Source organism: Hirundo rustica, chromosome 1 (assembly GCF_015227805.2).
Source record: "Hirundo rustica isolate bHirRus1 chromosome 1, bHirRus1.pri.v3, whole genome shotgun sequence".
Lineage (NCBI taxonomy): Eukaryota > Metazoa > Chordata > Aves > Passeriformes > Hirundinidae > Hirundo > Hirundo rustica.
Window position 1 is genome coordinate 49,829,787 of NC_053450.1, and position 12,215 is coordinate 49,842,001.

At 39.5% G+C, this 12,215-nt stretch overlaps 1 protein-coding gene across 6 annotated transcripts in view; it reads right to left on the bottom strand.

The window, feature by feature from the left end:
• MYOM1 (myomesin 1) overlaps positions 1 to 12,215 on the bottom strand; it is a 73,210-nt gene that overhangs the window by 22,331 nt on the left and 38,664 nt on the right. For 2 of the 6 annotated variants that reach the window (XM_058419280.1, XM_058419285.1), the window contains exons 17-25: positions 11,924 to 12,045; positions 10,705 to 11,022; positions 8,944 to 9,140; positions 8,067 to 8,193; positions 7,172 to 7,356; positions 6,304 to 6,418; positions 1,741 to 1,897; positions 782 to 888; positions 614 to 658 (exon numbers count right to left, since the gene is read on the bottom strand). In XM_058419280.1, the coding sequence (XP_058275263.1) occupies positions 614 to 658; positions 782 to 888; positions 1,741 to 1,897; positions 6,304 to 6,418; positions 7,172 to 7,356; positions 8,067 to 8,193; positions 8,944 to 9,140; positions 10,705 to 11,022; positions 11,924 to 12,045 (1,373 nt within the window). The remainder of the gene's footprint in view (positions 1 to 613; positions 659 to 781; positions 889 to 1,740; positions 1,898 to 6,303; positions 6,419 to 7,171; positions 7,357 to 8,066; positions 8,194 to 8,943; positions 9,141 to 10,704; positions 11,023 to 11,923; positions 12,046 to 12,215) is intronic. The other 4 variants (XM_040068069.2, XM_040068248.2, XM_040067982.2 and 1 more) reach the window with 3 other exon arrangements.

Sequence of the window (12,215 nt, forward strand, 5' to 3'; positions counted from 1 at the left end):
CATCTTCAACTAGATCAGGCTCATGATACCCCACTGCATGCAAAGCTCTCCCCTGTTGTAGTGCATTATTTGGGTTTATATTGTATTTCATTTTTATATTGGGTTTTGTAATGGTTTCTTCTGTACCACCATGTATCACGAGGTCTGTCCCTGCTCCTCCTCCCCGCCCATCCTCCCACACTGGAACTAATCCAACTCTGTTCCACTCCCACATTATCCCTGATTGGGTAGTGGCTTGTTTCTGCCTCTAGGCCCTTCGCCCTGGGAAAAAGCCACGGGACCAGGTGGAAATAGCTTTCTAGCTCTTGGGACCAGGGCAGGGATGGGGACTGGACTGGGCTCGTGACCCTGCAGGGGCAGGACCACAGGAGAAAGACTGAATAAAGCCGTGATTCCTCCCAGACCAAGGACAGACTCTTTCCTTTTGCCATTGGCAGATGCCTGCTCTCTCTAAAGGAAAAGGTTTGAAGCCTCTGGGATCTTTTGGGACCCTGAAAGGAAAAATCCTTCTGGCATGGTTTCTCTCCCAAGCTAGCCGAGGCAAAAACAGAGCCAGGGCTCCGGGAGAGGAAGAGTCACTTCAGTCCCTTACAGACATGATTGATTCACTTACTTGGAAATTGGCGTTCATGGCTCAGAGCAAGCAGGCGTTTCATTTCTGCAAAAGACATAAAAGAAGTAATATGAGGTGTGTTCATTCCTTTTGGATCTCAGAGACACAGCAGCAGGGAAAAACAGATGTGAAAGGAAACTAGGCATGCTTAGTAGGCATTTCGTCTACCTTCCTCATCAATTGTGTAGCTTGACGAAGCTCCATCAGTGTCTGTAACAATACAAGAGTAAATTCCCAAATCATCTTCTCCAAGATCCTTAAAGGAGAGTTTTGACCTATAAAGGAAAAAAAAAAACCCACCAAACATTGTGATGAAAAGGTGAAATCCATCTGAACCAAACCCCTCCTTTCTGTCTATAATGCCAGACATAAATAGCCTTCTATTAGCTTTTCCTCTGATTGAACAGACAAATACTCAGCTCTGTCAGCTATAAGTCTTTGATGACCCTGGGAGGATACTGTAGGTACAGGCCGACTCATTTTCCACATGGCAGCACCATGACTGTGTTTCTTTTGATATGGCTTCTGTCACTAGGATAGCACATAGGCCCTTCATGGGCTGAACCTGTGCATTCACCTTGTCCTCCTCTGGGAAAAGCCTGAAGAAACAGAGTAGGCTTGGAGAACTTATGTAAATTACTAAATCAGGCCATGGTGGTGCCGTCATAAGAAAGCCTTGCTTACTGCAGCAGTTCCAAAGACTACAGCTGCATTACAGGGCAAAAACATTTTGCAAGAAGCCAGATTACTTTATTATTTGTAAATTTAAAATAAGGAATAGGAATACTACTACTAGTAATAATAATAATAATAATAATAATAATAATAATAATAATAATAATAATCTGCTTTGACTGACAGGGCATGGATTTTCTCTCCCCATGCCTAAACATCACTAAAGTGCCTGCAGAGGAGGTCTAACTCACTCTGTGCAAGCTATAATTTCCAAATGGTCTGGGTATGGATTTACTGGAGAACAGCATCCAGAGAACAGCATTCTGGGGAAGTAACCATCAAGTAACAGAGGCAGTTTTAACTCTTCCTGAGGTCATACATTAAAAGGGTGGATTTCTGTGGCAGTCTAGATCTCTCAAACATGAGACTATTGCTACCCCTAAGGGTCTTACTTTCCGCCTTTTGTATCGATGTTCAGTCGAGGATCATCCTCAATTGGTTCATAATTCTTGGACCAAATGAACTTAGAGTCTGGAGACATCTGATCACATTCAAAGTTCAAGGAAATTACTCCATTGTCATCTACATCAACTACCACTTCCTTGGTTCCTTAAAGAGCAGAACAAGGCAATTTCAGTTTCTCAGAGAAGTCAGCAAATAGATTTCTATAGATATCATTCAGAGAGTGGATTAAGCAGATCCTTTCCATTTTCTTATAAATTGCTGCACTCATCGATATCCCTGGTCTTTGATTCACAAGAACAGTTCTTTTTCTAATCCACAGGTTAAAACACATCATAAATCAACTGATTTATTTGCGTGAATCTAAACTTCAAAGTATGCACAAGAGTTGCAATGAAGGGGGGAAAAAAGCAAAGCTCTAAATCCACTAAATGTCTGAGCTATTAAATAGCAATATTTTCCATGGCACGGAGTAGTTAGAGCTTTCATTATACAGCATGATTTTCCTACTCTCTAATAGGGTAAGTGCTATACAGGGAATAACATGCAAATGTGAGCATTTGAAGAGGTGAAGAAGAGGAAGCAGTCGAGTTGCCCCTAGCAGCACACATTTGTGACTGAGACACATTTTTGGTGACACTGGCTTCACTCAGGGAGGTTGGTTTAATTGCTGTGCTTGGCATCCAGCCCTGCTGCTGTCTACACTATTAATCCTGGGCCCACAAAGGAAGTGAATATTTGCAATTAGCTGCTTAAGTCACCCACCCAGTCTTGCCAGCACCTTCAGCAGTTGAGCTGGATAGGGTGACCCAGTTTGTCCTTTAAAAGACCTTGGGGATGAATCCTGGGTCAGCAGCCTGAAGGCACCTCTGTTCTGCTCCCTCACACCCCAGTGGAGCTGAGTGAATTTCATCTGGGATTTGGACAACCCAGTGAGCTTGTCATCTGTGGCATTAATGTTAGTTTCAACAACTTGTCTGAGAATGTCAGGGAGAGCATGTGCACTGAGAGGTCCTGGAGAATATCCAGCCTTCTTTTCGGAACAGCTCTGAGCTGGATCTCACATCTGAATAGGGCACTCATGTCCTATTCCTTGGGCTGAGACAATTCTGGGCTGCCCAGAATACTAATGACACACTTTCTCCACAAAGTATTGTACTTTAAAGACAGAGCCTTATTCCTGACACTGAGATTAAATGCTTTATTTTCAGCATAATTCTCAGTGACCCTCAAGCACAGTAGGAGATTTCTGTGTTTCATCATCCTATTGCTATACATGTCTTTTCCAGCACTGCAAGCAGCTCCTGTCATGACAATCTGTGTACACACAGCTTTCTTAGTCTTCACACTTTGCAATAAGCATTTAATGAAAGAGGATATTGATATTCCCATTTTGGTACTGTTATGTACCATCTCTTGCAGTAGTGAAGCACATTAAGTACCAAACTGTGATAAATGACAACTGAGACCAACAAATATTTTACTAGGCAACAGTATATTTGAAATTCTTTGTAATAATTTGATTTATTATATGCAAAATTCATCACTTGAAATTTCATTAGTGTTTAGTTTCCTCTAGGTCATTAGCCCATGAATCTTTTCATGGGACTTTATGTGACATGGAAAGAATTACAGCCATGAGGTTAATTTGAACAATAGAATCTTTTACATTTGTTTTAAAGCATTCTCATTATGGTAACAACGTATAGCATTTATTTCCAAAAGTGATTATGGAATTTATCTCTAATGAGTAAAAAGAAAAAAAATGTCTAAATTACTGACCACATTTGAAAACCTCACTCCACCTATCCTGCAAAGTGGAGCCAAAGTTGCTGCCATAGTGCTAACAGTCTTAATTTTCCTCCCCTAGATAGCTTGGTGGTTTCAACATGTCATCCAGAGCTTCTCTTAGAGTCACAGTAAGAAATAAAATACTTCTATGTCACATCACATCTCAATTTACCTGAGCATTTTATTGCATTGAAAGAAAAGAAACAACAGAACATAAAGCAGACATCTTCCACGCACTAGAGGTAATGGCATAATTTTGAATACAGCCAGTCAGAAAAGTGAATGGGACTGATTTTCCTCAATTTCCGAGGTTCAGGCCCTTCTCAAGTGGCTGATGCAAGCTCATAATCTAATTTTGCTTTGTGTCAAGATAAACAAGGACTAAGGGCAGCAATGCGGAAGAGTTGCAGTCTGCTCTTAGATTCCTCTTGTTTCCTGTGAGATCCACATATGCCAAAGTGCTTTTGTCAAAAGCCAGAGCTACAGATCAAAAGTAGCCTGGACTGGTATTTGTTTACATGGTTGGGATTTTTCATTTAATTTCAGAAGATAACTGTACAAATGAAACATGGTTTTCAAAGAAAAGAAAGTGGATGCAAAATATTGAATCATTATATTTATACATTTCTTTGGATAAAGACAACTGGCACCCTTTGTATGAAAGCAGGTATTTTCATTCAGGATATTATTTGCTTATGTTCTTCAATGAGAAATCTCAGTTGTCCTGAGATTTTACACATTTGCCAAAAGTAGCATTCCAGCAGGAACTGTCTAGAGAGATCTGACAATACCTTGTCTCCATCCAACAGAGTAATAGAGGCATGATTCATGGGACAGCACCAAAATATTTGTGGTAATTCTTTAAAAATGGTCTGATTGTTCTTGACATTTTTGTGGTTAGAGTGAGAAAGGTGGAAGCCTGCTCAAGAGGCTGTTTTATAAAATAATTGTTTTAAATAAGTTTTTGTCTTTTCTTAATACCTTTAAGAAGCTTAGTTTGGTGGATTCTGTATCAGCAGAGCTCAGCTCAAAATATGGGTCAAGTAGATTTGTACACGTAAGTGATTTTCAGTCTCCCTGAGTGTTCACTGGGCTTAATTCTCACTTTCTGGTGATCCCTCAGACATCATACCTACGAACCCTCCTTCTCTAACGGTGAGGTCTGTAAACCAAATGTTCGGCTCAAGTTCACATCCTTTGAGAGAACACTGAAAACAGTGTACAATTTTTTTTCTTCATGTTGGTTATCTTCACAAGAGTTTGTATTATTTTTCTCAACTGTAGTCACACGGTCAATCCTTTATTTAGGATACCTGAAGAGTGTTGTCATCACAATGTTTTATCAGAAGTGTGATGCACAGATATTAACTCTCAATGAAAACAGATTAGCAAAGCCAAAAGTTTAGTATTAGTAGTGGCATAATTCTCTTTTTAGAAGAGGCTGCTGTATTTAGCTGTTTTCAGGAATAAATTTTTAAGGTTCGGCTTGCTCCACTTGCAGGTGATAGAAATAGCCCTGGTGCTTCAGCAGCTTATAAACCTGAAATTATGTTTCCTGTATTTTTCAAAGATCCCTGTATTTTTCAAACCCTTCTTATTCACACAATTACTTACTTACCTTCTTTTTGTCCTTGACAAAAAGACTCAATAGCAGTCACCCCAGTCTCCCTACTCTGAGCTTTCCAGTTCTTTTACACCCCCAGCTTCAAACCTCTTTTTTCAGTCTTTCTTGACTTACAGCCTCACTGAAGTCTAACTCAATACTCACTAGAATTTTTGCTGCCCTGGTCATAAGCATTGGGTATCCATGGGGGCTGAGCAGGAGGATGTAAAAAATAACCTGGGGGTCAGAAACTGGGAAAGGAGCCCAGGGAAATGAAGTCTGCAGGTGTAGGAAGGAAAATGTCAGAGGAGAAGAGGTTGTATGATGCATCCAGGTTGAGTTGTACCTTCTTACATCATACTAACCTTATACTAGATTTGTTTAAAATACCTGGGATTTCATTTTGGCACCTTGTTGGACCCTGCACTTCTAAAATAGTCTATAGATGAGTAAGCCACAAGTCCATGCTTGTGTTTTCTGCTGGGGGCTTGGTGATGAAAAGGTGTTGTCTCTGACCAGTCACCTATTTTACTGGTGTAGTAAATAAACTCCAGGGGTTAGGTGCAGTTCCAAAATTCCAGGTATAGAGATGCTGCCTCTGCACCGGTTCCTGTGTTTCTTGCTGTCTTACAGATGCACTGGAGCCAGCCTTCAAGGATGATTCCAACAAAGAGGAACACTTGAATTCCTACTGAAAGTGGTCTCCAAAATGATTTCACTGTGCTTTTAAAGCCTTTCTTTTAAAGATCAAGAGAAAAAAAGTAATTTTATTTATCCCTTACTGAGGCACATTGCATGAGAAAAGGAGAATGATAAAGCATAAATAACTGGTTTAATTCCAGGAAATGCAAAATTTACATCTGTAATTTTGTTTCTTTGAGCTGATTTTACTTGGTCTTCTACTAATGCACCTACCTGTAGAGACATGCAAACCTTACAACTTTACTATATCTTTATATGCTTGAACCTGTAGATACAATAAGAAAATCCGTTCTGACCTTAAAATATACCAGACAATGAACTTAAGATATGGCTCTCAACTCATATCTTGTTTCATTGAGAAGGATCAGATTTTTGGCATGTAGCCCACAGGTAAACACAGTACAAACAGGAACCTGTGTAACTGTGTAACGACAAAGAGGAAGTCTTTCTAACGAACCTGGTCGTGTTTCAGCTGTGACAGCATCTGTGACATCTGACGGTTTCCCAACGCCAGCCTGGTTTGTTGCCCGCACACGAAACACGTAGCTCACACCTTCTGTCAGGCCACCAATCTGGAGGAACCAAATATATATAGCGGTGTGTTGCAAAACACTGATTTTAATTTCACACTTATTAAGATCTGTCAAAATAGAATTTGACAATTCTATTTCCTTTCTTGTTTGATTTCTTTTCCAGTTCTCTTTTTTTTTTTTTTTTTTTAAATTCAATTCCAGAGTGACATGACTAATCTGTGTGACTTGCTCCTTGTGTTCATAGTTAATGTTCAGGCAGCGTCATTGTTGTCATTGATTTCTTAGCAAAAGGAGCACTGGTTTTGGAACAGGATGTTTTTAACTCATGTACACTGACCTCTGAAACATCATAGTCTTTTACTGCAGATAAATGCTGGCTTTAAAAAAATAAATTATCAAGGTAATAAGTGCCAGCCACACCTGTTTAGAAACAAGAGGGAATTTAATAGTATGGATTTACTTGCAGTGACTTGAGGAATTATACTGACATTATAGCACCTGGGGATACTCCTATAATACATATATGAAAGGATCACAGTTTAAAATTACTTGTCTTTCAAATATTGTGAAGAGCACAAAAATACCTACCATACATAAACCTACTTCAGACTTATCTCTAGAACTGCGATACAACTGATGACTTATTTAGAAGTCGTTCCACAAAATTATGTGTCATATGGCCTACTGAGTATTCTTTTAAGTGGAGCCATGATCAGCACAGGATGATGTTATCAAAACTGACTTCCCCAAGGTTAAGCTGCTATGCTGGTATTTGAATCTTCAGCTATTTACCTTCAAGAATTTCTTTTGAAGTGGCTTCTCATTGACACTTCTCCAGTGTTCCTCCTTTGCTTTACTTTCCTTCATATCAACATAATAACCAACTATGGGACTGCGACCAGAATAAACTGGCTCCTTCCACAGTAAAACCAGGGAGTCCTTCCTAACTTCTGTGCATTTGACATCATGGGGTGGCCCTGAAATGTAAAAGTTGGGGTTGTGGCGTCAAAATAAATCCCAAAGGAACCAATGCATAAGACTCCAGAACCAAAACCAGACACTGCACACAGAACTTATATAATATTTAGCTCCTCTGTATCATACCTAGACCCAATGTAAATACAACCCATGCCAATTAAAAGGAGTAACCCAAAACACAGTCTAATTAGTTGAGATTGGTATCTTGATCAAATATTCATGAGCTTACAAAATGGACAAATAATCCCCGAACTCAGGGAAATAAGTTAATTATTAAGCTAATGTGCTGATTCAAGGACTGGTCTAAAGTCCACTGAAGTCATTGGAGGTTGTTTTCATTCATTTCAATGAATGTTAAAAGGTCAGGGATCAGGCCTTGTGGTGATACATTTCGACAAGGGTTACAAGACCCCATTCTTCTCTGCCTTGTACCTTAGACAGGTATTTATGTCTAGTACTTAAACTAGAAAGCAAAGTGCCAGACACAGTAGAGGAACAAAGAAGGAAATATAAAACTAAGGAGCTGCTTGTAAAATGCTATTAATAAATAGGGATTACGTAAGGCAACACTGTAATGGTACTAAATCAAACTGCTGATGATTCAAGCCTGGCCATGAACTTCAGCGTCCCGTTGACTCCCCTGCAAAATGCCTACTTTAGATAATCAGTCCCAGAGCACCCCTGGGCTGTGTCCCACTCAGGATCCTACCAGGCACAGCAATGGTCCACTCTTCGCATTTGAAGGGCTTGCTGGGTTTGGAGGGTGTTCCAACCCCTGCCAGGTTAGCAGCAGCCACCTGGAACTGGTACACCATGTTTTCCTTCAGGTTTTGGATCTGCAGGATCAATAAGATGATACTTATTAACTTTGGATTAGGACTTTAGAGGAAAGTCACAATGAAAATTGTTGAAAACATGAGCATGCTTTTAAGTGTGCCTGAAGATGGAAGCATTAATAATCATCTTAACATGATAATTATCTTTGCTTTTCCTCTGATCGGTGATGGAGCACACATGAGCTATCTTAGCACACTCAAATTGCAGCCCCCTTTTCCTATTGATAGACACTTTGGTAGCCAGGGAGGAAACAGGGTATTGCTCAATAATCATCTTAGTCTGTCTTGTGGTATGAAGCAAGTTCACTTAAGGCAAGAGTTGTCCTCACAGTGGGGTGAAACTCAGTCCTGGCATTGCTTTTCATTTCTAAAGCAGCTCAACAAGGTTGTAGCTAGCATTATCCCTAAAATGGTTCAAGAACTGATCATAGAGCTGGTTTCAGCACCAGCAAGCACAGGGAAATGTCCACCAAACCAGTAGAAATTACATTTATTGTGATGGCTTGACTTACAAAAAAATCAGACTATGTCAGTGAATTTACAGATGACAGTTGGTGCCGGATTAACAAATAAGTGTACAAACAACTTTGCAGAGAAGTTTAATAGGGTTAAATAAATTTACCATCATGGAATTAAAATCCTCTGAACAGTTATCTGTACACTGAATCATAATTCATCCCAATCCATCTTTGAGGTTGGATTTGAAAATACTGCCTGCTGCCCCAGCAATAAGTGTAGTTAACCTCTTACCCTGTATGCCCTCTCAGTAACAGCCTTTATGTTGGCCTCCTTCCACTTCCCAGGAACTCCATCAACCACTTCCCTATAGTTCACGTAGTAGCCGGTAATTTCAGTTCCACCAATGGCTTCGGGTTGTTTCCACCCCAGTACCATCGAGTCACGGACGCTCTCGAGTACCACGATGTCATAAGGTGGGGATGGAGCAGCTGTTTCAATGTGAATAACTCGTAAGTAGGCGGCAACGTTTCAGGCTTGCTTTCACTTACCGTATTCACGCAGCTCCTACCTGGTGTTTCCTAATTAGAGCAATATTTATGTGCTCAAGGGAAGTTTCTGGAACTGGAATAAGAAATGCAGTATAAAAGCTTCCACAAACCAAATGCAAAGTCCAAGCCAAATAGGAATTAGTTTTCAGGACACCTGTTTTTGAAAAGCAGGCTGATACATAGCAAAAGAATGTGTTGCAGTTGCAGCTCTTATGCAAGTGATCAGGGATCATTTTACTCTGTGAAAAATGAGGAACTAAAACTAACATTGCAGGGAAAGCAAAAAAATTAGAGATGCAATGATTTGTTTTCTTTTGCAGAAAGCAAACTCTTTTTCACAATACAATATTCCTTGTAGTTTCCTTTTTTTCCTTAAAAAAAAAAAAAAGTCTCTCATTCTTTCCTCCCAAGAATTGCCTTTATCTGTTTCTTTTCTTCTTTTAAATTTATACACTGTGCAGATTTTATCATTGCACCCATCATGTGATCTTACCTTAATGGAAGGCAGAGTGATCACAGGCACTGAGGTGTGAGCAGAAACGGAACATGTCTGTTACTGGAACTTACATTAAAAAATATGTGGCATAATCCTCCTTCTTAGATTTTCTTTTCTAAACAATACAGAAATCATTCCCTTCATCCCAACCCACTTTCTTATATTTCTTCTGTATCTAGTAGGAAAATGCTTGCCCATATCCAATATGTCACAATCCAGTGAAAAGCCTTACTTGTGCCCCCGAAGTTATACTTTGGATGGAAATTCCACATCATGTATGTTTCCTTTTGTGTGTAATGTTTTATATCAGTGTCAGCTAAGCCCAGGTGCCCCTGATTTGTTTTCTGTTTCAACATTTTGTGTCTCACTTTAGAGGCCTAGAGAGGAGTTTACTTTCCTGGCCAGGTACCAGGACTTAAATGAAATTTTTTAATACCTTGGGCAAAATGGGTGTTTAGGCACTGAAATTTAGAATGTGATTTTGTGCATGTGCCTATAACTTGATAGGTTTTTCTCCTTATGTATCACTATTAGTCAGAACACAACATTCATTAGCACAAGTTGTCAGCAGATAAAATGTAGCTTAGGCTAAAATCCACAAAGAATCTTCATACTTCCTAACAGAACACAATTTTCATGCTTACCATCATAATCAGATTTTGTTTCCTTACCACATATATAACCCAGAGAACTAGGTAACCAGATTCCTAACAAATTACTGAAGTGATATATCACCTTGGACACATTAATGTGCAGTCAAACAAGCCATTAAATTACTAACCATATTGAAATGTTTCACTTTCATTAACCACTAAGTTTGTAAAGTGATCTCCAATACCATTATATGCATAATGATCTGAATGGAGAGTTGAGCACATAATTAATGGGTTTGATAGAAGACGCATCACTGTAGAGCACGTTCACTTGTGGCACAGTTGAACAGAAATTACAGCAGTCTGAAGTGGACCTACTGAAGCAGCAAAATCTATTTATTTCATTAATTCTCACCTGTATCTTTCTTCTTTGTAACTTTTTCCACTGTCAAAAGATCCCTGGGTTGAGACTTACTTGCCTGCTTAGCAGCAACTTTTTGTGGTGCAGGGTCCTTAACCATTTCTCTCGTGTTACTGTCTCCTGTACTCTCCAGTTTGCCAGAGCTACTCTGCAGTGTCTCTCTATTAAATTTAGCATTGCATTTTAGCAAAGCATCTGTGTCAAAGATAGGCTGGGAGGCCCCATGCATGCCTTCCCAGCTGGTAGTGCGGTCTGTTAGTCCAGCAGCTTTACCACTCAGTTCAGGACACACACCATGAAGCAATTCTCCCCCTATAATTGCCAAAAAACAGCAAAGACATTTGGATTTAGAACACATTCTTTTTTCTTCGTTTAGACAACAGAGTTAAGATATGCATGCTGTGAACAATACAGACGAAGCATGACAAGTCACTGTGTTTATGTACAGGATGTTAAGCTTGAATTCAAGAAAATTTGAAATGCATAGAATACCTCTCAGCCTGCTCACAAATAATGCTTTTTAAAATAATGTCTAGTATTCAAAGCAGGAAAAAAGATGTGAAGGTAATAGTATTCTTACTTTGCTACCATTATTTTAGTGTTAGATCTTCCAGGTCATATTTCTGACCCTATCAAGATGATCTCACAAAATTGCCCTAGGCCACGTGTCTCTGCTCTAAGGTTGAGAGGTATGCAGCTTCAATACAAATGAGAGTGAGGGCGTTGCAGACATACAATTTATTTTAGTCCAATGATCTCATTAATCTTTATGGATTAGTTCAGCCAAACAGAAACAATCCATCAGCAAAGGGAGAACACACACGATAATAGAAGGTTTACAGATGACACATTGCACTATTAGGTTTAGTCATGGAAACAAATTTCTTAGGAACTGACTGTATATAGGATGGTGTGCATTAGAGGTGATATACCAGATTACAGAATCAGAATGACAGTCCCATTTTCCAGGATACCTATTAAGAGAACTTGGCAGTGCTCTCATACAGTGGTTCACAAGAAACACCTGCAGAAAACTGGATGGTGAAGGTGAACAGTCTACAAGAGTGCAGTGAGTGTGAAACTATATCTGTGAGACTGTAGGATCTATGGATAAATTATTATTTGTGGACAACATTAGTTAGTTACTAATAATAGCTGAGAACATATTTACTTAATTAATTACCATTGAAAGAGGCAATGGAAAATAGCTTACCAATGGCTGCTTTCACCTCTATAGGCTCTGATTCCTGTGAAAATTCACTGAGCCCCGCTGCATTAACAGCTCTGACTCTGAAAATGTACTTCTCACCATTGCTGAGCCCATGGCAAATGAACCTAAAACAAGCCAGTCAAGGAATACTTAGAAAGTATTACAGAGAAAAGTAAAGTTTTAAGGGGGAAAAGAAACCATTTCTTCCATGGTATTTATTCTGGTTTCTAAAAACCAAGGACAAACCACGACCCCAGTCACTTGTATGAAGGTCAGAGAATGCAAAATCTGGGCA